Here is a 25893-nt window from a genome sequence, read left to right on the forward strand (position 1 = left end):
GCCTTGGCGCGCACGCTAGGAGCCCGGGTCGCCACCGGAGTCGCCCTCGAACGCTTGGCCTTGGTCGCCGGCCCTGGCGCCTCCAGAGCCGCACCCAGCTCTCCTCCCAGCGCATCAGTCGCCCCCACCGCCTCCTTGCCTACCGTCTTGATCCCTGGCTTCCTCCCTGCTGTCTTCTTGTTCTGCCGCCCGGAGCCGCTCGACATCCTCTTGCCCGAGGCCGGGGTAAGGTCAGAAACCTCGCATCCTGACCCCGAGCCCCCAACGCGCGCTGGAGAGGCAGTCAAAGGGTCTGACTCCTTCGACACCAGCGGCAAGGGCACCGGCTTGATAGGGACTTGCAGGTTGGAGCCGTATTGGTCGAAGGACTGATCGAGTGAACGGGCAAGGGGGGAAAACTCACAGCAGTGTCTTGAGTAGCTAGCACACCCAACTTTTCCCAAGTTTCCGTGTCAATGGAAGTATCTGGAATGCTCTCTTCGGGCTCCTCATGCAGCTCGCCCATCTCCACATCTTGGCCAACCGGGGTCACCCCCGCGCCCGGTGCCACCTGCTGGTGCCCCCTAGCCACAGCGTTGTCCGTTGTCGCATCCTTAACAACTTGCTTGGAGGGAATCTTCGCGGCTGGCCCGGGTTTGAGCTTGAGCTGCCCGCCCGCACCAAGCTGGCTTACAGAGAGGGGAGCGGATGGGCCCGCCCCAGACGCACCACTCCCGTCCCCCAGCCTCCGCGGCAGCCGCTCCACCTCCACCTTGATCTGGTACCCTTCTTGGTTAAACCACACCTCGACCGTGCCGTTAAGCCTAGCCGGCGACTTGCAAGCCAGTTTCATCCTCACAGGCCCCAACTTTATGAGGGAAAGCTCGTCAACCACGATCGGACGTCCCAGCATCTTAAAAGCCTCCTTGATACGCTCAATCTTGCGATGTTTCTCAGGGATCCCGTAGAGCCGCACCCAAGCTTCTGGCATCACCATCAGGGGGATCACCTCTTGCTCCACATCACGCACCCTAGCAATGATATCGTTGATAGAAAGGAAGAGCTTGCCACTAGTCCGGGCCATATGCAGGAGATCCGCTGAAGGGAACACGACCATGAAATCGTCCTCACCTACTTGGGTGACTTGCCAGTCCCAGTCCCCCGTGACCATGTGGTTGAGCTCCTGAATAAGGATCCGCAGGCTCAGGCGTCCTGGCTCAGCCGAGAGGATGGCGGCGTTGCCAACAGAGAGCTGCCGAGGACCCTCGGATTCCTCCTCCTCTTCGAACTGCAGACAGAAGAAGCCTTCCCCAGCAATAGCGCTACCCATGATCTGCAAACAAGGTTGCTGACCCCTCGTCGGGCAGTGCGCAGACGCGTGTCCCTCCTCCTTGCACAACACACACAAAGGCTTGAACTTACACTGCGACTGGAAATGGCCAAGTCTCCCGCACTTGAAGCATTCCACCTCCGGGGCCTTCGGCACATCCTCCACTGGAATGGGTTCATCCGCTGTACCCTTCGATCCAGGGAGGAGCGGCACCGACAGGGGGGCGGAAGCCGCCCTGGGCCTCTTGGCCAGTGGATCCCCGTGGCCACCACCACAGTTAGGGTGATCCATTGGCTTCCGTTCCAACTCCCGCCGCCGCGCCTGCTCCTTCTTCTTCTTCTTTCTCTCCTGCTGCTGGATCCACCAGGGGGGAGGAGGACCCCAATCCCCCTCGCGCCCCACTTGCTCTTGGTAGCGGTCGAATCTACCAATTTGCCTCGCGCGCGTCTCCTTCGACGCCTTCTCCCGCAGGTCTCTCTCCCGCTTCCGCTCCCCATCCAGGTCCTGGACCTCCATCGGCCTCTTCTCCATGCGCCGATCGCTCATCACCGCCGCTGCGAACGAAATGGGAAGCGAAGGAGGGGGGGTGGGGCGAATGGATCTGGCGAGGTGTGCAAGACGCCGCACCTCGTTTCTGATTGCGGGAAACCCTAGCGAGGGGGTGAGGCAGCCGCGCCGCAGCCATATATATGAGCCGTGGCTGGGCCAAGACCTAGACAGCGCTGGCGCGGGCCTGATCGGGCCAGACGGCCTAGTAGAATCCAAGCCACCGCCCGCAGGCTGATGTGTGGGCCCCACTAGGCGAGACACACCCTCGACGCTCGTCCCAGGCACGGGGGCCGGCCCACAGCCCACTAGCCCGGCCTCGGCCCCAGGCCCAACAGCGCCAACCCTAGCCTGCGAGGAAACAGGGTCATCGTCCCCCGCCGACAGCCCTGCCGCCGCCTCCACCTCCTCCGGCCCCTGACCGGCGGCCACCTGCGACGGCAGCCGCGGCCACTCAGCCGCCGAGGCCACTGGAGCGAGCATCGCGGACGCCGCCCTCGACCGGATCGCTCGCGCAGCATCTCCAGGAGACGCCCCCCTGACCGGAGACTGCGAGGGCTGCCATGCCCGAACTGCGGCGGCGCGCGATCCCCGGCCACCCGGAGCGAAACGACGGCGCGCCCCAGCTGCGCCGCGCCCCTCGGCATGCGCGAAGGCGACAAAATCGCCCAACGACGGGCCCTCGGGCACCGGCCGCCCTGCCTCCGACTCCAGATCCACACCGACCACATCCTCCGGCTCCTCTCCTGCCAACGCCCAGAACCTACCTCCTACCGACGCCACCACCGGACCCTCCGCCGCGCCCCGCCGCGACCAAGCCGGGGAGGAGCCAGCACCACTCCTTACCACTTCCCAGCCCTCGCCGGCCGGAGCACTGGGCGACTGGGGCAAGGCGCCCGAGACGTCGCCAGAAGGAGCGCCTAACGGTCTGCTCGTCATGTCCTCTCTATGGTCGACCACAGAAATCCACCTTAGCCCTGACTGAATACCAGAATATAACAGGGAAGGTAAACCATAAACCAAATGATTTCATAGGAAATAGAACTGTGAATCAAGAACCAAACCTTGCCTGATCTGGTTACCTTCTTTTGTATACATGCATGTATAAGTTTTCGCCACAAACAAGCACTTTCATCCATCAGGAAACAGAAAAAACTATCTCTCAGACCATATGTAAACCCCTCCTCTACTTCCACTTATCTCGCGATGAATAAAGCTGTAGGAACTTGCTAAGAGCTGACCGTGGAAACCATTTCGTATTCGCTCGACGGCTTCCGTCTCTTGGAGCAGAGGAAGAAGGCGCCCCCAAGCCACTGCTGAAAGAAGAGAAGCGTGGCCAGCAGGACCACCCCACAAGGTATGACGATGTCCCACGCGAGGCTGAAGAGGTCGTCACGAGAGCTCGCGTAGATGTAGGATGGCCTCATGCTGTGCACGAAGTGATGGGTCCTGTATGCATCGTATGCATGAGGCAGCGCACGCAGCATGGTGCCCCCGCCAGATATTGCTTTCAGGCGGGATTTGATTGGCCCTCATCTTATGTCATGGTAAAATCTTTTATACAGATTGAATTCGATTAACCAGACACAAGGACGAGATGAGTTTCGCTGGAGTCTCACTATATCTGGGTCCTTCATAGTCGACTCGATGTACCGTGCACTCACGCATTCAGAGGTTCCAGTGGATAATAACATGAAAATTTAGAAGTCCAAGATTTCACTAAAAATTAAAATCTTCATGTGGTATCTTCGGAGGGGAGTTGTGCTAACCAAAGAAAACCACATCCGCCGCAACTGACAAGGAAGTAAGAAGTGTAGTTTTTGTGCTCATGACGAGACAATTAGACACCGCTTTTTTCAGTGCATGGTTGTGCTTTCTACATGGTCAGTCATCCAAGTAGCGTCTAATTTGTATCCGCTGATAAGTGTAGGCAATATTGTTAGTCATTGGTTGGTCGGGTATTCCAAATAGGTTCAAAACGCTAATAAAGGTGGGAGCGTATGCCTTGTTATGGCCGCTTTGGCTATATAAAAATGATTTGGTTTTTTATAGCAAAAAATGCTCTTTTTACAGATTATTTTCCGTTGTACGCACTTGCTTCGTATGTGGTCTATTCTACATCAAATGGAGTGCCAACCGCTGTTTAAGGCGGTGTGTACGCGGTTGGAGCTGGTGGCCATGAAGATCATGCTTTGTATGCGCTTGATGTTACATTTTGAGTTAACAAATGCACCCTTTATCGAAAAAAAGAAAAGGATCTGCGAATCAAGAACCAAGCCTTGACTGATCTGGTTTTCCTTCTTTCTTACGCACGCATGTATATTTTTTTCACCACAAACAAGCGCAAATGTAAGGTAAATATCCATTAGTCTGCTTGTACTTGTTATCACCCTGAATTTTTTAACATTTCGGGCTGGTACGTTACAAGGTCGCCTGGAATTGTCACGCTAACACTAGTAGCAAATGTTCCCGATAAAACTTAAAGCACAAGCAAGGTTCTTCAAAGTTAAAATCTCTACATTCGCCCTACGCATATACGCATGTCACTTGTGAGAAAAGTGTGAATGACCAAATGGTGGACAGGCTATGGTGGCACAATGGGTTGGCCTGCTCGCATTCCTAGTAAACAGAGTACACATGAGTTGCTAGCACTTATTTAACAAGATACTAAATTATGCTAGACTTAGCAGGATACTAACCCATCTTAGCATTGTAGTAGTAGCATTAATCTGAGAAAGAAATGCATAAATGCAAGATCTTACAGGATCTGGTAAATAGTTCTGTTGTATGGTACTCCCTCCGTTCCAAAATAGATGACTCAACTTTGTATACAAAGTTGAGTCATCTATTTTGGAACGGAGGGAGTAATTCTTTGCTCACCCCTCCACTGCCCGGCACCATGTGCGATAGCTGCTGTCATGCCAAGGTATCACCTTTCGTCATCCAAGCAGGGCATATGTACGGCGGAGGCATGCAATGTGCCTTGATCCCGATTGATCAAGCCACTCATGGTAGATTCTGCCAACGTCATGGGCATAAGCTCTTTGTGGTGCGAGCTGAGATAGAGGAGTTGAGCTCCTTCCATGAATGATGTAGGTTTTGTCGACGTCATGAGCATAAGCTCTTTGTGGTGCGAGCTGAGACATAGGAGTAGAGCTCCTTCCACGGCACGTAGATGATTCGCTATTTTGGGATACTCTTCGCAGAAAACGAATGGTTTCGGATTGTGCACTATGAAAGGTGGTCGTGGTAATAGCCGTTTGAAGAGTCTTTCAAGTTTGAACAATGAAGAAATCTTCTGAGATTCTCCCGAAAGAAGACATCGTCGAGGCGAGTAAACTAATGAATGGTTTATCCGGGCAAGACAATGGAGTGGGTAGTTAACATGTCAGAAAACAGTGCCAATTGAGTCAGAAGGTGTTGACAATTGTGTGAATTTGGTTCTACTTATTTAGCTCGTTAGCCCTTTTATGTTGGCTAGCTGTGTTTTCTTAGTGTAGATATTGAAGATCAAAACTTTAGTTTTTTCTAACAAATATATTCCTTGTTTATTGCTCTTGTAGCCTAATAGTCTGACCTAGCAGAGGACAAACAAACTCAGAAAGCTCACATTCGTTTCAAGTTCTCGGTGTCTTTGACCTACCCAAGGAAAAACAAGCACAACTGATTCGTCGTCTATTTTAAGGTCCCATAGGCTCTTACCTACCCAAGGACAAACAAGCTCAGGAGAATAATCATTTGTAAAGTTCTTATTGCCTACCGACACGAGGAGAAACCAGCACAAAATTTCATAGTTTGTTTAAGATCTCATATGCTCTTACCTACTCAAGGACCAAAGCTCATAACAAAGGAATCCTTAGTTATTGGCCTAACCGAGAACCAACGACATCATGTCATTACCTCTACCATGTACCCAATTCTGCTCTTCTTCTATAAAGAGCAGGCCTTCCCTAAGCCAAGCATGAATAGCTCACTCTTCTGATTTCTTTGTACTGGAATTGGTTATTCCCATTTCATGCTTTATTTAGTTGGTATCTGCACACCACGGATTAGAATCTGATAGTTGTTGGCATGGGAGGCACCAAGAACTATAGATGATCGATGGGTAACAGGAATTGCTAGAGTACACAACCCCTATGCCTCTCACCCCTACTTCACCACACAACCCTCGGTCCTCTCACTTCTACCCCACCACATCTGAACTATTTTCCGCGCGGTCATTGACTGGTGATAAATGGACCTGCTAGGTGAAAGGTTACCTCTGGTAAAATCTATGTATTCCGGGGTGGTGGCATGGCACGGGGAGGCTGGACCTGGAACGATGGCCGCGGGCGACGAGGCAGCTGTGGGGTGAAGGTTCATTCTGGGCGGTTGCGTTCGCGTGGCAGCCGCAGTCAGAGGTGATCTGTAGCAAAATTTTGGGCGTGATGTAAAATTGTTTGGGCACCATATACATACCTAGGGCATCAGCTGGAGCCCTTTTTCGCCCAAAGTGACTGAAATGGAAATTTTGTGGCACGGAGGCTATTTTTTGTCATATGTTGGAGATAGTAGATAACTTGAGACTCAAATTCGGGTGGAGGTGTGCTTTACGTTGGACTGTATTAAACTGTCACAACGGTATTGTCCAAATCAATGTATATGTAGAGCTGAATAATATCTCACATGGACAATCGAGTCAAGGATCTACTGCTATGAGTAGAAAACAAACAGGTGCAAACATGCGTACACTACACAGGATACGCACGAAAACGCAAAGAACACAGAAAGAACAGACCAGAGTTTTCCCCTTTTTTTTAGTGGAAGAACAGATTAGATTAATTTCAAGGAATTAGTAGCAGAAATTCACATGGGCTAGCTGCCTAACAGTACCATAGGAAAAGGAGCTGAGAATCAAGAACCAAGCCTTGCCCTGATCTGGTTTTCCTTCTTTCTACACACGCATGTATAACTTTTCGCCACAAACAAGCGCAAATGTAAGGTAATCCATTTATCACCAAAGTTACCTGTCAAAGAAAATGCAGTTTCAGTTACCACTCCCAAATGATGCAAAGTAGGTGCGTGCACGGTGCCGCGGGTGTCGGCGTTCTGTATGAAGTTGCCAATGACCATGCGCATGTCGTGCCTGGCGTCATCGACAGATAGCGCCACCGTATTCATCGATGCGACGCACAGTGTGTGTGTCCCAATGACTTTGTTGTTGCAAACGCTGGCGCCAGTGATCGCCTTGGATCGTCAGAGGTTCCAAGTCTGTCTCTGAAAGAACCTGAAAGAATGCCAGGGTGCAGGTTCCTACCATCTTCCGTTTTCAAGGATGGAATGTAGTTTTGTTTATAGTAGTTTTGAGATGCCACTGCATGGATTTTATTTTATTTTGCATTTTCATCCCAAAGATTAGCCGATCTTATATTAACACTTTTTCTTCGGTACAACCTCTTGGCTTCAAACCAGTTTACTAGTGTGGCAGGTAAGTGCTTTCCTGAAATTCTATTCTTGGATTGGATGGAGAGAACTCTTTAATCTTCATGCTGCATATTGCTCAATTTGTTTAGTGATCTGAGAGAAGTTCTTGCTCCGTCTCTTGAGCCATCTTCTGGTGCCTTATACCTGGCAACAATGTCCTGGGCAGGGTGGCTATACAAGGTGGCATTGTTCGTTCCAGTTAGTTTCATCAATGCCAAGGAAACCAATTGCGGACGCATAGTCATGCAGCATGGGTAGAGTAATTGAGATGCTCGTGGTAGTTATTAGTAGTAAAATTTGCAAAGCTTGTTTTTCATGTCCCTCCTTATCACATTTTTTTCTCTTTTCTTTTCGTTTAGTTTTCTTCTCTTTTTGTGTCTGTGTTTCATTTTTTTCATGTATGTATCAAGTTTGTTTTGCTTTACTGCGTGCCATGATATAATATGGCATTATTAGTAGTAAAATGTGTCAGTCAATTCTATTCTACTGGGAACGAGAAGTAGCACCCAAGGCCGAGTCGGGTGAGCCTCAGCCTAAGATGTGGACGTCATGGACGGTCACGGCGTCGCCAATGAGGGATCAGACGAGAACCGGCCGGAGGCGAGGCAGGGCAGATAGGGGAGAGAAATCAGGTTGGATGCAATTTCTTAATTAAATGATGTGGCAATTTTTATGCCTCTGTTTCGAAAGAAAAGAACTAGGATGCAATCGACATGATCTGTGCTCCGTCCGTTCTAATCCAAAAATGGTTCGAAGAAGAAACATATCTTTTCATTCATTTTCCGATCCAACGATTTGAATGCAATTGATTGAATTGGAAAAAAATAAGTCGCCTAAGGTTTAGGCGGTCCTTTTTAATTAGCCGTTGCATGTCAGATAATCCTAGAGTAATTGTGAAAGGTGGTTGTGACAGTGCCAGTTCAAACAATTATTCAAATTTAGACAATAAGGAAAAGGGGAATCTTTTGAGATTTTTCCTAAAGTTTAGGCCGCAAAATAATAATCAAGAGAACGTCCTCGAGGTGAAACTTATGACCGATTTATCTGGCCAAGAGACGTGGACGGTCTAATTAACACATTGAGTCAGGAAATACTATAAATTAGGCGAATTTGTACCTCTTTTCTCTTGGCTAATTGCATCATCTTGGGGTACCTCTTTTCTCTTGGCTAATTGCATCATCTTGGGGTAGAGACCGAAGATGAATACATCTAAAGAAACTAATGAAATGTAGTGTTTGTTTAAAGCTCTTGTAGCCTAATAGACTGACCTAGCCGAGGACAAACGAGCTCAGGGCATTGATATTTTCTTTGAAGTTCTCACTGTATCTGAACTACCAGGAAGAAACAAATACAACAAATTTGGTTCTTACCTACTCGAGGACCGAGCTCATAACCAAGGAATTCTTAGCTATTAAAGTGATGGAAAACCGTTGACTTCATGTCACTACCTCTACCATGCACCCCAAGTCTTTTATATGGAGTGATCCTTCCCAATGTCAAAGATGAATAGCTTACTGATTCCTCGTCTTATTTCTCTGAAGTGAAATTATGGATTCCTATTCCATGCATTATTTGTTTCATATTTGTACGCTAGGGACTGGAATATTGTAGGTGGAGGCATAGGAGGCACCAGGAACTATCAATGATCATCGGATAATCAAAACATCAACTCGACACAGCCCTGTTGCATCTTCCTCCTACTCTACCATACTTTCTTTCTCTTAGCCGGTCACTGACTGATGACAAGTGTACTGGCTGGATCCACCTAGTGCAGTTTCTAATTTTAGATTGGGTGGATCTAAGCAAGCATCTGTTGAATCTTCATTCTTCTCCACCGCAAAAAAAAAATCTTCATTCTTCTGGAGCCAAATTTTTGTTGCCCAAAATGACCCAAATGTCTGTTTTTTGTCATGGAGGCTATTTTTGGTTATATGTTGGAGGTGCTCTTAGTAGATAGCTTAAGACTCAAATCCGGGTGGGGGTGTGCTTTACGTTGGAATCTTTTAAACGGACGCAATGACATTTTCCAAACATGTGTAGAGCTGAGTAATACTATGACTCTCACATGGACCATTGAGTCAAGGATCTACTATACTACGAGTGAGTAGAAAATAGTAGACAGACGAACAGGTCTCACATGGTTATTACTAGTAAAATTTGCAAAGCTTGTTTTTCATGTCTCTCCTTATACATTTTTTTTATCTTTTCTTTTTATTTAGTTTGCTTCTCTTTTTGTGTCTGCATGTCATTTTTTCATGTGTGTATCTGGTTTGCTTGGCTTTATTGTGTGTTATTAGTAGTAAAATGTGTCAATCGATTCTACTCTATTGGGAACGAGAAGTAGCACCCGAGGCCGAGTCAGGTGAGCCTCAGCCTAAGATGTGGACGTCCTGGACAGTCAAGGCGTCACCAATGAGGGATCGGACCGAGGCGAGGCACAGGAGATAAGGGAGAGAAATCAGGTTGGATGCAATCTCTTAATTAAATGATGAGGCAAATTTGATGGCTCTGTTTCGGAAAAAAAAGTTGGATGCAATCGATTCAAACTGTGCTTTGTTCATTCTAACCCAGAAAATGGTTGGAGGAAGAAGAAACATATCTGGTCGTTTTCCGATCGAACGATTTGAATGCAATTGATTGAAATTGGAAAACAATTAAGTCGCCTCAGGTTTAGGCGGTCCTTTTTTTTTATAGGCGGTCCTTTTTAATTAGCCGTTGCACATCAAAGTAATTGTGAAAGGTGGTCGTGACAGTGCCAGTTCAAATAATTATTCAAATTTAGACAATAAGGAAAAGAGGAATCTTTTGAGATTTTTCCTAAAGTTTAGTCCGCAAAATAATAATCAAGAGGACGTCCTCGAGGTGAAACTTATGACCGATTTATCTCGCCAAGAGACATGGATGGTCTAATTAACACATTCAGTCAGAAAATACTAGTATCAATTAGGCGAAATGTACCTCTTTTCTCTTGGCTAATTGCATCATCTTGGTGTAGAGACCGAAGATCAATACTTCTAAAATAAACTTATGAAATGTAGTGTTTGTTTAAAGCTCTTGTAGCCTAATAGACTGGCCTAGCCGAGGACAAACAAACCCAGGGCATTGATCTTTTGTTTGAAGTTCTCATTGTATCTGACATACCCGGGGAGAAACAAACACAACAAATTTGGCTCTTACCTACTCGGGGACCGAGCTCATAACCAAAGGAATTCTTAGCTATTAAAGTGATGGAAAACCAATGACTTCATGTGACAACCTCTACCCAAGTCTTTTTATATGGAGTGAGCCTTCCCAAAGCCAAACACACGAATCAATAATATCACTACAGAGAAATAAGACAAGGAATCGATAATATCACTACAGAGAAATAAGACAAGGAATCGATATGAAAAGGAATCAACGATTCAAGAAACTATGGATGGGTAGGAAAACAGTAAACAGAGAGACAGGTCTCGGATGCATACACTGCACAGCAAACACACGAAAAAGCAGAGCTCACATAAAGAACGGATGCAGATTAATTCTAACGAATTCGCAGACAGAAATCCACCTGGGCTATTAGCTAGCCCTGACTGAATACCAGAATAACAGGGAAGGTAAACCATAAACCAAACAATAGCATAGGAGAAAGAACTGTGAATCAAGAACCGAACCTTGCCTGATCTGGTTTCCTTCTATTGTATACATGCATGTATAAGTTTTCGCCGCAAACAAGCGCCAATGTGGGGTAAATATTCATCCATCAGGAAACAGAAAAAACTAACTCCCAGACTATATGTAAACCCCTCCGCTACTTCCACTTATCTCGCGATGAATAAAGCTGTAGGAACTTGCTAAGAGCTGACCGTGGAAACCATTTCGTATTCGCTCGACGGCTTCCGTCTCTTGGAGCAGAGGAAGAAGGCGCCCCCAAGCCACTGCTGAAAGAAGAGAAGCGTGGCCAGCAGGACCACCCCACAAGGTATGACGATGTCCCACGCGAGGCTGAAGAGGTCGTCGCGAGAGCTCGCGTAGATGTAGGATGGCCTCATGCTGCGCACAAAGTGATGGGTCCTGTATGCATCATATGCATGAGGCAGCGCACGCAGCATGGTGCCCCCGATGTAAAACACTGGGGAAAGCGCTCTGACTTTAGAGGCTGAGAACACATTCAGGATGACCTGGGGGAGCAGGAACCCATCGAGCAATAAGCCCCCGTAAGGGACAATGTCCTCCCAGAATGTATGTCGTGACGGCATGAGGCGAGCAATTTGCCTCAACATCCTTCTGCTATGGTTGGTTCTCATGTGGACAACCGCAGTTACGACTCCACCTATGATGTACAGCGGCAAGCACACCCAGAGCACTTTCCTCTCTGCAGCCCATGCCTCGTGTTTGCTTCCATCCACAGAAGACCGTGCAGACCATGCCAACTGAAGAAGGCGCAGCTGCAGCAGAAACGTCGCCATTGTGATGATTCGCACCATGACCTCATTCACCTCAAGCCAACCACCACCGGAGAAGGGAACAGTCTGTTTGTTGCTGTGCTTGAAAAGAGCCTCAAAGTTGAGCACGAGAGGGGTCATGTAACCCAGAACGAGCACGACAAGCATAGTGATTGACATAGCAGGGAGCGCTTCAGGGACCTTCTTGACATGGAACAGCTGCACAGCAATGAAGGCACACGACAGAGTCATTGAGATGAGGGCCATGGTGCTTTCCAAGTCCATTCTCCATATTGATTCTTCCACTTGGCCTATGTACATCCCATATGAATCAATGCCCAGCGTTTCAAAGAAAAGAGGGTCGGTCTTGCCCCTCAAGCTTATAATTTTCCCCTGGACATGTTTTGCTGCTTTAGCGTCCAGACTAGCAAAGTGAGCAGTTATCAAAATCTTACAGTCTGAGGAGGAGACATTAACCCGTCGACATGCGATCAGGCACAAGGAGCCTGTCTCGGTGTCATAAACACCTTCCGCCGAGATCTGTTGCCGCTGAAATGTTGCTAGTGACCAACGCCCAACATAGCGGATATTGTAGCTGACATTAAGTAACCTCTGCTTCGTCTCCAGCACTGCAGGGCGAGTGGAAAGGTCTGTGAGCACAAAAGAGCTCCCATCAGACAACATGGATCCGATTGTGATCGGCGATGCGTACCCAGAACCACCCCATTTCTGCAAGTTGAACCGGAACGCCAAGTCTAGATACGAATTTCTATCTGGGAACTTGCCCTTCCTCTTCTTGTTCAGGCCATACTGCTTGTAATACTTGGTTGCCTCCTCAACCTTAGTGTAGTTGTACTTCAAACCCCCAAAGTTACCCCTAACCGCAGTTGAATATCCGGCAATGCCCTGGTCGCCTTTCAGGCTGGTGTTCCAGACCAACCCTGCAGAAAAGCTCCGTTCCTGGATCGACCACACTCCCGGGAACCAGAAGGTCATCCCAATCCCGCACTCACCGACCGCCAATTCCGCACGGGATGATCCTGAATTTACCACATGGCATCCTTTCAAGCATAACCTGTTCGAATTGTGATCCCAGAAGCCCTCTGCCACAATCGCCTTCTCGGTGACCATGAAGTAATACCTGGAATAATCTGACATGTTGGAGAAGGCGACATAGACACGCACGGCGCCGTCGGCCGCGCAGTGCACCCTGTTGACGAACATGTGCGTCTGGTTAATCCCCAGGGAGGAGGCGGCCGACTCGCCGCCGTTGCCGTAGTCCAGCCTGAACCCCGGCTTGAGCAGCGTCCTGAGGCCGGGGCACGTGAAGTTCCTCCCGCCGAACAGCTGGCGGACGTCGCGGCCGTCGGCGGGCGGGCGAGGGCAGGACGCGCTCTCGGCGTAGGCGTACCCCTCCTCGGCGTAGGCGAGGAGCGAGACGGGCTCGAACGCCACGCCAGGGCCAGGGCCGGTGCTCTCGAGGCGGCCGGTGACGAAGGGGCTGGAGAGGTTGGCGGGGCGGGGGAAGCGGAGGCGGAGCACGGCGGCGAGGAGCGCGACGGGGCGCCCGTCGGCGGCGCGGCCGGAGCCCGAGCCGACCATGCAGAGGTCCCCGGAGGCGGAGGAGTAGTAGCCGTGGAGGTCGAAGACGAGGGAGCCGCGGCGGCCGACGAAGCGCGGGAGGCGCGGGCGGAGGCGGTGCTGCTGGCCGTCGTACTCGAAGAGGCGGCGGTTGCGGCCCGAGGGCCAGATGCCGTCGCGCTTGCCGCGGCCGCCGCCGCCGGAGAAGGAGAGCGTGGCGGCGACGCGGAGGACGGAGGCGTCGGCGGTGGGGAGGACGGAGGTGGGGAGCAGCGCGAAGGAGCGCGGGAGGCGGGAGGCGCCGTCCGGGCCGAAGAGGAGGTCCCCGCCGCCGGAGAAGTAGCCGGTGGAGAGCTGGAGCGCGGGGGCGGGGGCGGGGGAGGCGGGGCCCGCGCCCGCGGGGAGGTCCGGCACGGCGGGCGGGGCCGGGCAGTGGGCGGCGTAGGCCGGCGGCGCGGGCCCGGAGGAGGTCCCGGCGGCCCGGATCAGGAGCAGGAGGAGGAGGAGGAGCGGCGGCGCCATTGGTGAGGCGGGGAGTGGGGATTGAGATCTCCTTCCCCTCTCCCCTTGCTTGGTCTAGATGGAAGTGGAGACGACCCACCGGGAGAGACAGGGGCTTGACTCTCTGTGATGTGGGGTTTAAGCCACCCAGTGGTGGTAGATGGGGAATTTTATCTCACTTTCATGTAATTCTAGTATTTTTTTTTATCTTTTTATAATAATTTCAAAATGCTCGCATCTTTTTAAAATGCAACAATCCAAGCCAATGTTTTCTAAATAGATCGAATTTTTAGAAAAAAGTTATATTGACTTGAAGATAACGGAAACATCATGGTGTTATTATGGGTATCGCTGTTTTCTCGATAAACTTGCTCAAGCTTAAAGAAAATAGGTTTGACTCAGGACACAGTCTATATGGCTTATATTCCAGGAATGAGAGAGGAGGGTGTTTTTAATTTTTGAGTGCATTCGACGGTTTCTTCTTTTTAAAAGGATTTTCAGTTCTCATTTTATTTTATTTTTTGCTTGCACATCATAGTGTGCGAACTTTTTCCTTTCTCTATGGCACATCATAGTGTGTTTATATATGGCATGAAATGTGCGTTTATGTGGTAGCACTAATGACTTTGTTGCACAACCGGCAAATCCGTCTAATGGCCTCCCTTCTTCTTTTGTAGTCAAAGAAAAGTGGTCTAGTGATTTGGGTCCGTCGATGATACCGAGGCTCCTATCCTGGCATGGCAGTAATAATAAAGCCAAAGTGGTCAACAGGAGTGCACCAGCCGGCCACACCACACAGGACAAGAATTCAGAGTTGACACGGGGAAGATACAAGGCCTAGAAAACATCGAAAACACCCAACGAATATCAAGACAGTGAAGAACGACGGAATGGACGATCGGACATGCCTGAGCTGAGCTCCCAAAGAAGGAGCGAGGGGCAAGGGCATGCTGACAAACTCCATCAGATATATATTAAGCCTAGGACGGTGACATTAATCATAGTGTCTCTCTCACAGGTGATGATGGTGCTGATGATGATACTTGTCCCTAAACATACGGATGGATGGATTATGTTCACCGGAAGAGCTAGGCGGGGAGGGCATATGTACATAAACTACTTACACAAAAAACAATCAGGTTTAATTCCCCTCTCGCTCGGGTAGGGCGCCTCCTATCGACCGACGAGGTCAGGGCAGGAGGAGTTATAGCTAGGCAAGCCTAGAATCGAATCGCTTCCATGGCCAAAATTATTGCTACCATTTTGGCTCGGCTCGGCTCGGCTGGCGACCACCGCTTATAGCCTCAGGGTGGTGTCTGCCGGCGGCCCTCTAGAGGTGGTGGCGGAGGCGGCCGACTGCTTCGCCTTCTCCGACAGGAACTTGCTGCAGTCCGCTCCCTTCACCGTGAACTCCATCAGCAGCTCCTCGAACAGCCTCTTGAGCGAGGTCTTGAACTTGAGCGAGCAGCTCTTGTCACCCTCGTCCACGTCCTGCACCCCGTTCCCGGCGAGGCACCCGACCTGCGCCCCGTCCAGGTAGGCCTTGCAGGCCACCAGGACGTTGCGCCCGTGCTTGCGGAAATGGCCGGCCACGAAATCCTCAAAATGCTGCGCAAAAGATGCACCCCATATTAGAGTTGCAGGATTTGAGGCGGTATATGAACAAATACACGGAAGAGGTTTCAGCATAACAGGTTTTCATAAATAAGATGAAGTTGCAGGAAATGTGTCCACATTAGAGCTGCAGGATTCAGGTAGTATATGAACAAATATATGACAGCAGTTTCAACTTAAAAGGTATTGATAAACAAGATAGATGTCAACAGGTCTATCACAATCCACGCTAGTTATCAACTAGACAGGGTTGCACGGGTTCCCAGAAGTAGCAATGTTAAGGAAACAAGTACTAGTCGCTTTTGCAGTAACTATGATAAGCAGAGGCACATCCATACCTTTGGTGGATTTCGAAGAGAATACAACATCGTCCTGCAGGACAGCAGGAAGGTGTCTTCATTATAAGTTAGGGATCTTTTCTCCCCGCCAGGTGTGTTAGCTGAATTAGCATATCCAGGCTCATTGAAATAAGGTTTGGCATTCAAAACCAGGGCCTGAATGGAGACAAGGACCTGCAGCATGGTTGAATTGGATGGATTCCATTTCTCACATCCACTGCCAGCCCAGGTGTTTAACAGGCTAAGGCACACCTTCCCACAAGCATACAGGTTTGGATTAAGCCGCAGCCCACCAGAGCGGTAGTTAACAAGCTGCAAAGAATTAACTCATCAATATAAAATGTGACTAAGGGCAAACTAATAAAAGAAAAACAGCCATTAATGGAGATAAAGTCCATAAAATCTTACTGGAGGTATGTTTGGATATTGAGGAGGGAAGTAAATGTCGAAGAAAAAGAGCCCATCATGGTAAGGAGTGCCCGCTGGACCCATAATGACAACTCTAAGAAGGTCCATTCTATCCTCGTATGCCCTCACGAATATGGTATCTATTAAATTGGGAGAAAAGCAAAAACATAATCATAAAATGCCCTTTACAGTGTATCCCGACAAAAAATGCGCATCTCATCACAAGGAAATATTTGAGCTAATGACAGCAAGATACTGATTGGGAAAATTAGTACCAAGAGGAAGTTTATTATAGAAAAAAAGGTCATAAGAAGCAAGAGCTGACTACCTGGCAAGTCTTTCTCTAAGACTTTCCACTCATGCTGAATGCGCTTCGCCCAGTCTTTTGATGGCTGTCAATAGGACAATTAGTACCAATATAAGATGGCAAAGGATGAACAGGGCATGTCATAACCATTACCTTCTTCACTACCAGAGCTTTCCTTAACTCTGGTTTCACATAATAATGATCACTATGGCCATCAACAGTATCAAATTGCTTAAATGTGCTGTATCTTTCATCAACTTTCTCGTCCAAGATTGGGATGGGTTTGGAATTACTCGACATCTCAGCGGCAGTCTTCTGCAGCCATGGTAAAGGAGCCTCCATTCCAGGCGGGATATCCAAGCCATCAAACTGGGCAGATAAATTATAGTTATATTCATTCTCATAAAGTGTATCATCAAACTCATAGTTTTCGTAGTCATCTTCCTCATAAGCAAAGTCTTCATCTTCCTCGAATGCGTCGAAAGGGTAGTCATCATAATCATGGTAAACTGCGGTTTCCATATATTTTTTAGCAAAAGCATCCTTAACAGCAGTACTGCTTGAAAAATAGGTGTTTGGTCCAGAGGTAACTTTTTTGAAATCACCCATAATGGTAGTACTGTTTGAAGCATAGGTGCTTGGTCCGGCGCTAACTTTCTTAAAACCACCCATAATGGCAGTACTGTTTGAAGCATAGGTGCTTGGTCCGGCAGTGTCACCAGCCACACTAGTCTGAAATTGTGCATCAATCAGAGAGGAGTAGGCAAACAAATAATATGGAAAGGGAAAGACATGAGAGGGTTTACCTTCACATGCTTTGGCCAAACAAGAGGACATCCAACTGAATGTTTATTCTTTTCAACTGGTGCTTTCTCACCAATAATCACAACACCATCAGGATCATCATCAATTTCAATTATTTCGCGAGGAACAACCTGTTAATTCCCATAGCAGAAAAACAGTATTAATCCCATGTAGGCAAATTTTAAACACGCCATTATATAACCCAATAGCATTTTGTTGGAAAATTGTTATATGGAAAGTCACGAACGTAGTTGATCCTATATATGGAAACAATGGGCTAGCTAGGTTTATATAATACACATAATAAATACAGAAGAAGAACAATGGCAGATGTCATGCAACTATGAACCAGCCAGAATGGTTTATGCAATTATAGTTAAGAATGTTGGAAAAAACGCTAGGCGTAAGCGAGACGGTTGGCCTTCGCCTATTGCCTAGGCGGCGCCTAAGCACCCTAGGCATATAGACATTAATTTAGAGCATGAAAATGGGTAAAATACCAACTACCCTCCATTTAAAAATGGCATATGGGCCCATTTGGCCCGTCACTGTGACATGGAATGAATTCTCACTCGTATGGATAACTTTTTGCTTGCTCCACCTAGACTTGTGCTTATGCCCTATGCGAGGCGTTTGGCCATCGCCTAGCGCCTAAGCACAACCTAGGCGTCGCCTTTTCCAACAGAGATAAGATTCTGTCATCAATGACACCATTTCATGCAACATAGTAGAAACACATAAGGTGCTCACAAGCTGTAAGGTTACCAAGTCAAATGCACTGAAAGAGTAGTATGTCAAAGCAATAGCATTTCATAAGAATTACAACAATATGATTGTATGAGTATGACAGAGCAAGGTCATAGTGGTATTATTTAGTGTCAAGACCAGTGGAACAGGATACAAAGGTCAACAACAGAAGATGTGCAAAGTGCGAACATGATCCAAATAGCTAATAACTATTTACACACAAAGAGAACGAAGGGAGACAATCCTGTATGCACAAAGAGATCAAAGAATTTAAGAAGCACATGGGATAATTAACAATGAACGATATGCCAGCCTACGACACCCTACATTTCATTCGAACACGAGTTCCTGACATACCATCAGAGAACCAACTCAATCCCCACCTAAACTGCTTGACAACCATAACTAAAGAGATCAAAACAGAGCGCAATTCTAGAGTCACCCCAGGGGTCCTGCCTGGTGTATCAGCTAAACAAGACAATCAACCATGAAAATTTACTAGTTTCACCAGTCAATTAACCGCAATTCCCCATTCAGACAGCAAATGGGACCTTGCTAGCAGATGACCCAACACACAAACATAGAAAAGACCTACTCCAGGATATTATCAAAACACAAACAAGATAAAAGACCAGCAAACGTGACGAGCCACCGCAATCTATTTCGGAACACAACGACATATCATCGGCACACAGATCAGATGCGCAGCCTGGGATCCGAACCGTAATTCAGCACCTAACCAGCCGAAATTCAGGATCGTCTAACCAACCAACCCTCCCCCTCCCACGAATTACCTTACCTACGGCGGCTACCGGCCCCTGATTCCAACAACCAACTAGAGCTAGTGCGATGATATTATTATACCTGGCTCCGCTTCCTCTTCTGGTGGCCGGGGTTCCACCCCCCGGCGGCGGCGGCGGCCGCCGGCGACACCTCGACGACGTCGGGGTCGTCGAACGAGGAGCTCCCCGCGCACAGGTAACTCCTCCTGCGGACCAAACCCGAAATCAGCCTTAGCCGCGGCGAGACGAGACGGCAGGGGAGGGGGGCGCCCCGATCAGATCGGCGGCGGGGCGCGGGGAGGGAGAGGGAGGGGGGGAACTCACTTGGAGGGGTGGGTCGCCATCGGCGCCGCGGCCAATGCGATCGCCGGAGCGCCGCGGCTAGGGTTCCGGCGAGGCCGGCGCGGGGAGGGGAGGGGGTTTGGGTGCGGAGGGAGGGCGCTGCGGTTGGCCGCCGAGTAGGGGGGGGGGGGGGGTCAGACTGGGGTGAGGGCAGAGAAATCTATTTTTATAATACGGGAAATGTGTTTTTGGGCCGTTTGGAAATGGGATTTCGGTGGAAAGGCCCCTCTGGCGAGTGGGCCCCTCACAAGCTGGTACGCCGCCCCCCTGCCAGCGCCTGTGGGTGTGTGTGGGGTGGGGAGACGCGGAGGCTGTGCCGTGGGCGCCACTGGTCTCTGGGTCAACTGGTCCTCTATTTATTTGTATGAAATGTCACGTTCCTCCTAGGAGAAAGTACTCCTGGCTAGCCACTGCATAGTGAGCTACGCATGGATTTGCAAGATGGATATATATGTATTTATTATCAGATAAAAAAAGATACTAGATCTATCTATTTTTCTGAAAAGGAAAGCTTCCTCTCGGATTTCATACCGGTGAATGTGTACATGCAACACATGTTTATATTAGGGAGTAAATTAATTACACGTTGATATTAGGCAGGAAATCAATTACTACTACATATGTTAATCATGTGACTGGCATGGAGTTTATATTTAGCATCCTATTAATTACACGCTAAATATGTTGAGCGCTCGTCATTGGAGCAATCTTGGCCGTTGGATTGAGAAGATTTGATGGTCGGGATTAATTAGATCTGCTCCTTTGGATCTTTGTATAGATGATGAAATCTTTATCTGACTGGCGTTCCCCAAGGACGTTTTGCCAATGAACCACTAGTAGAAAAAGGGGCTTTCGTTCGGGCCTGGCCAGCCCATTAGTCCCGGTTCTGCCACGAACCAGGACCAATGAAGGCATTTGTCCCGGTTCGTGAGCCCAGGGGGCCGGCCGGGGCCTCGTGGGCATTGGTCCCGGTTCTTGGCACGAACCGCGACCAATGGGCCTCGCTCCTGGCCCACAACCATTGGTCCCGATTCGTGGCAGGAACCGGGACTAAAGGCCATCCTTCTGTCCCGGTTCCAGCCACGAACCGGGACCAATGAGTTGCCTATATATACCCCATCGCCGGCGAGCAGAGCACTCCACGGTGCTCTGTTTTTTGCTGGCCGGCGAGGGAGAGGGCATTGGGTGCTCTAGCTCACCTCCTATGCACATGAGGTGTTCGATGAAATGCCCGAGCCACATTAGTTAAGCTTTCTCATCTCGAAGCTTGACCTCTGAGCTTCATTTTTTTTCCGAGATTTGTCTAGGTTTAGCGGTCCGTCACGCCCCGTCCTCGTCTTCACCGTCGTCGATCGCCGCGCCGATCTCGTCGCCGGCACCACCGTGGTGAGCCTCTTGTTCTTATCTTCTTTCTAAAAGAAAAAAAATCTTACTTTAGATAGATACTTGTCTAATTTTCTTACTTTTAACACACATAATTATATATAATGCACGCAAATGAACCGGCAATGGATGTACGGTGACAGACACACCTCTGAGTACATTAAGGGCGTGCATATTTTTCTCGAAGTGGCTGAGGCAAACAAGCAGAATGGTTTTATGTGTTGTCCATGCCCTAATTGTGGGAATACGAGGTCTTACTCTGACAAGAAAATCCTTCACACCCACCTGCTTTATAAGGGTTTCATGCCACACTATAATGTTTGGACGAAGCACGGAGAAATAGGGGTTATGATGGAAGACAGCGAAGAAGAGGAGGACGATGAGAACCATGTGCCCCCTGAATACGGTGATGCTGCAACGGGGGAAGATGTCTACCAGACCGAGAAAAAGAAAAGATAAGGAAGCGAATACATCATACGATGAGCCAAAGCGCCACATAGTTCTTTCAGGAAAAAACGACATTGTGGGAGTGGAGGGCAAGACAGACATGTCTAAAGATTATGAAAAGTTTCATGAAATTCCTCCCTTCAAAGTCAAGGCTGACCCAAGCATCCTGATAAACGATGAAGATTATCCATGGTTACGGCGTAATAAGCAAAGCACACAAGCGAAAAAAAAGTGAAGACTTTCTCTCCACAACTATTATGATGATACCATGCCAACTTTCAACCTTTTCGTAGTTCATTTGAAATGCCTGTTGTAACAGACGAGTTTTCGTATGAAATCATGATACTTCGAAACAGATTGTCCGTTTTGTACACGAAGTGCATCCAGTTTTTGCCGTAACCCTCTCTACTTTCTTGCACATGCTATGTGGGTGAAATGATGATACCATGCCAACTTTCAACCTTTTCAGAGTTCATTTCTAGTACTTTTCAATTTCAGGGTCTTATAGCTCAAAATAATCAGTAAATGCATGGAAAATAACAAATATCATAAAAAATAAATAAGTAATTAGAAACATAATAAAATAAACTTTAATAAAATATATAAGTAGAAACAAAATAAAATAAACTTTAATAACATAAATAAAATTTATGAAACTAAAATTATCAACGTATTTTCTGTTCAAAACATTATAAGCAACCTCTAGTATTACTGAAACTAAAATTATATAAAATTGATGCAACTAGAATTATCAAAGTTTTTTCTGTTCAAAATCATTAAAAGCAAAAAGAATTTTCATAAAGAACTTTTTTTGTTAGAAACTTTAATAGCAAAAATAATTATCATAAAATAAAACAAATAAGTATTTTGTTGTAAGTAGAAACAAAATAAAATAAATAGAGCAAAAAAGAAAAGAAATAAACTGGGAAAAAACAAAAAAACGCCACCTACTGGGCCACCACGGCCTGAATACGACTAGAAACCCACCCATGGGCCAGGATTTAGGCCCGTAGAAGGCCCAATAGGCCCAAAGGCAGATACAGTGTGTTTAGGCCCGAAAGCCTGCATTTGAGAGGAGCTCGAGAGGGCAGCGGGAGTGGGGCTTATAAACCAGTCTCGAGCTCCTTCAGCTAGCAAGGTGGGACTAAACTTTCGTGCCGCGATGCGGCCAGCACAAGGCCTTTAGTTCCGGTTGGTGCCACCAACCGGTACTAAAGGCATACATTGGTACCGGTTCGTGGCACCAACCGGTACCAATGCCCACCCTTTAGTCCCGGTTTGTGCCACCAACCGGGACCAAAGGCCTCTGCTTCCCGCCCTTTGGGCTGCTGAAAAGAGGCCTTTGGTACCGGTTCGTGCTACGAACCGGGACTAAAGCCTTTCCTATATAAGCCAGCCCTTAGCATTTTTTCAGATTTCATCGCAGTTGCCGCCCGACGACGTCGACCTCCTCGACGCCGCCAGGCTGCCCCGCCGCCGTCGCCGTCGCCCGTGCCCCCGAGCCCACGCTGACGCTGTCCGCCGCCCTCGAGCCCACGCCGTCGCCGGCCGCGCCCCTGCGCCACGCCCCGACGCCGTCCCGCCCCGCCCCGACGCCGTCGCCGCCCCGCGCCGCCCCTGCCCCGACGCTGCCTCCTCGTCGCCGTCGCCGCGCACCCTGTGAGCGCCGCCCTGATCCCCTCCTCCTCCTCCCTGTAATGGCCGCCGCCGCGCCCCCTAGCTATTATATATGTGTAGTTTAGATTTGTAATTTAGTTGTATTAATTTGGATGTGTAGTTAGATGTGTAGTTAATTTAGTTGTCGTAATTTAGATCTATTAATTTAGATGTGTAGTTTAGATTTTTTTGGTGATATTATTATTGAATATGCAAATGTTTGTATGTTCATATGCAAAGAATATGTCAATTTTTTCATAGAATTTTTATGATTTTTTCTGTTGTAATTTTGTTCATAGAATTTTTATGATTTTTTTGTTCATAGAATTTTCTTTGTCAATTTATGTATATGTTCATATTGTGTAGGAATCTGAAAATTGGGTATGATCAAAGTCATTTATGTATGTTCATATTTAGAAGAAAAAGAAGGAGAGAAAAAAGGAAAATAAGAAGAGGAAGAAGGACGAGAAGAAGAAGAATAAGAAGAAGAGGAGAGGAAGAAGAGGAGAAATAAATAAAAAGATGAAAAAGAAGAAAAAAAAAGAGTAGAAGAAGAAGAAATAGAGGACAAGAAGAAGAAATAGAATAATATATTATTCTATTTTTTCTTCTTCTCCTCTTTTTTTCTTTTTTTTCTTTGATCTCCTCCTCTATTCCTTTCTTCTTCTCCTCTTTTTTTCTTCTTCTTCCTCTTCTTATTTTTTTATCGGGTATGTCGTTGTCGATATACGTAGCCCCCTCCCCGATAACTTTTAGTAAGTACTACTTAGAAAGTGTTTAACATAATTAGTTAGAAAAATAATAGAACTAGTTAAACTAGCTAGTTTATTTTTAGTAAGTACTACTTTATTCTATTTATAGTAAGGAAATTAATAAAACTAGTTTGTTTTTTTAGTTAAAGCAATTATTCCCGCATCGACGTCGACGATGCCTATCCTGCATCCTCTGTTTTTTCTGGCCGGCGAGGGGAGGGCATTTGGGTGCTCTAGCTCACCTCCTATGCACATGAGGTGTTCGATGAAATGTCTGAGCCACACTAGTTAATCTTTCTGCTCTCGAAACTCGACCTCCGAGCTTCATTTTCCCCGAGATTTGTCTAGGTTTAGTCGTCCGTCATGTCCCATCCCCGTCTTCACCGCCGTCGATCGCCCGCGCCGATCTCGTCGCCAGCCCCACCGTGGTGAGCCTCTTCTTATCTTCTTTCTGAAAGAAAAAAATTCTTACTTTAGATAGATACTTGTCTAATTTTGTTACTTTTATTATTCCTTCTTATTACATAGTGCGATGGTTTTGGTATCCGCCCCCGTCGCCCCTCGTCCTGTCTATGATTCGGATGTGGTATATATTATCTTTTTATAACTATTTGGTTCATTTATTGTTTATGACAAATATGCCGACCAACGTGACATAGATTTTATTTATCTAGGAGGTGGTTGAACCGGAAATTCTAACCGACCCTATTGTCGAGAAGTTAAATTTAGTTGAAGAAGAAAACAATTACTTGAAGGAAAAAATAAAAAAAATTGAGGAGGAGAAGATGATATTGGAGTTGCATGTTGCGGATGTCGTCGATGATCACAAGATCAAGATGGATGCAATGCGCTTGAAGATTAGAAAGATTAGAAAATATGCCATTCATACCGAGGCTTGGTATCATTATGCCGTTGGATCAATTGTTACCTTGGTTGCGATTATGATCGCATTTGTTTTCGCATTGAAATGTTTTACATAGTTTCAATGTATGGTTTAATTAATTAGATGCTCTGGAGAGCTATATATATGTTGTTAGATGAGAACTATGTATGTACTTTGGTTTTAATGTGATGATGAACTTCTATTAATTTGGTCACTTAATTATCTATTCATGATGTTCTGTAATGGTTTTTGACACACTTAATTATATATAATGCACGCAGATGAACTAGCAATGGATGTACGGTGACAGACACACCTCCGAGTACATTAAGGGCGTGCATGATTTTCTCGAAGTGGCTGAGGCAAACAAGCAGAATGGTTTTATGTGTTGTCCATGCCCTATATGTGGGAATACGAAGTCTTACTCTGACCGGAAAATCCTTCACACCCACCTGCTTTACAAGGGTTTCATGCCACACTATAATGTTTGGACGAGGCACGGAGAAATAGGGGTTATGATGGAAGACGGCGAACAAGAAGAGGACGATGACAACTATGTGCCCCCTGAATACGGTGATGCTGCAACGGGGGAAGCTGCTGAAGATCAAGAGGAACCAGACGATGTGCCCAATGATGCTGCAAGGGGGGAAGCTGCTGAAGATCAAGAGGAACCAGTGCCCGATGATGATGATCTCCGCCGGGTCATTGTCGATGCAAGGACACAATGCGAAAGTCAAAAGGAGAAGCTGAAGTTCGATCGCATGTTAGAGGATCACAAAAAAGGGTTGTTCCCCAATTGCGAAGATGGCAACACAAAGCTCGGTACCGTACTGGAATTGCTGCAGTGGAAGGCAGAGAATGCTGTGCCTGACAAAGGATTTGAGAAGCTATTGAAAATATTGAAGAAGAAGCTTCCAAAGGATAACGAATTGACCGACAGTACATACGCAGCAAATAAGGTCGTATGCCCTCTAGGATTGGAGGTGCAGAAGATACATACATGCCCTAATGACTGCATCCTCTACCGCGGTGCGTACAAGGATCTGAACGCATGCCCGGTATGCGGTGCATTGCGGTATAAGATCAGACGAGATGACCCTGGTGATGTTGACGGCGAGCCCCCCAGGAAGAGGGTTCCTGCGAAGGTGATGTGGTATGCTCCTATAATACCACGGTTGAAACGTCTGTTCAGAAACGAAGATCATGCCAAGTTGATGCGATGGCACAGTGAGGACTGTAAGAAAGACGGGAAGTTGAGAGCACCCGCTGACGGGTCGCAGTGGAGAAAAATCGAGAGAAAGTACTGGGCTAAGTTTGCAGCTGACCCAAGGAACGTATGGTTTGGTTTAAGCGCGGATGGCATTAATCCTTTCGGGGAGCAGAGCAGCAATCACAGCACCTGGCCCGTGACTCTATGTATGTATAACCTTCCTCCTTGGATGTGCATGAAGCGGAAGTTCATTATGATGCCAGTTCTCATCCAAGGCCCTAAGCAACCCGGCAACGACATTGATGTGTACCTAAGGCCATTAGTTGAAGAACTTTTACAGCTGTGGAATGGAAACGGTGTACGTACGTGGGATGAGCACAAACAGGAGGAATTTAA

The 25893-nt window shown here is 47.5% G+C and overlaps 2 protein-coding genes across 2 annotated transcripts; both read right to left on the minus strand.

Moving 5' to 3' along the window:
• Positions 1 to 10813: 10813 nt before the first annotated feature.
• Positions 10814 to 13937, minus strand: LOC109780159 (uncharacterized). The gene has a single exon (XM_020338740.4). It carries the CDS (start codon positions 13843 to 13845, stop codon positions 11152 to 11154), a length of 2694 nt encoding a protein of 897 aa, XP_020194329.1. The 5' UTR covers positions 13846 to 13937; the 3' UTR covers positions 10814 to 11151.
• An 835-nt stretch (positions 13938 to 14772) lies between these two features.
• On the minus strand, positions 14773 to 19348 carry LOC109780160 (probable ubiquitin-conjugating enzyme E2 25). Its single transcript, XM_020338741.3, has 8 exons — positions 19149 to 19348; positions 18907 to 19030; positions 17298 to 17426; positions 16645 to 17223; positions 16513 to 16576; positions 16185 to 16324; positions 15777 to 16088; positions 14773 to 15432 (listed from the first exon to the last, which is right to left on the minus strand). The coding sequence occupies exons 1-8, from the start codon at positions 19166 to 19168 to the stop codon at positions 15121 to 15123; spliced, it is 1680 nt and encodes a 559-aa protein (XP_020194330.1). The 5' UTR covers positions 19169 to 19348; the 3' UTR covers positions 14773 to 15120.
• Positions 19349 to 25893: the final 6545 nt, after the last annotated feature.

Source organism: Aegilops tauschii, chromosome 1 (genome assembly GCF_002575655.3).
Source record: "Aegilops tauschii subsp. strangulata cultivar AL8/78 chromosome 1, Aet v6.0, whole genome shotgun sequence".
Lineage (NCBI taxonomy): Eukaryota > Viridiplantae > Streptophyta > Magnoliopsida > Poales > Poaceae > Aegilops > Aegilops tauschii.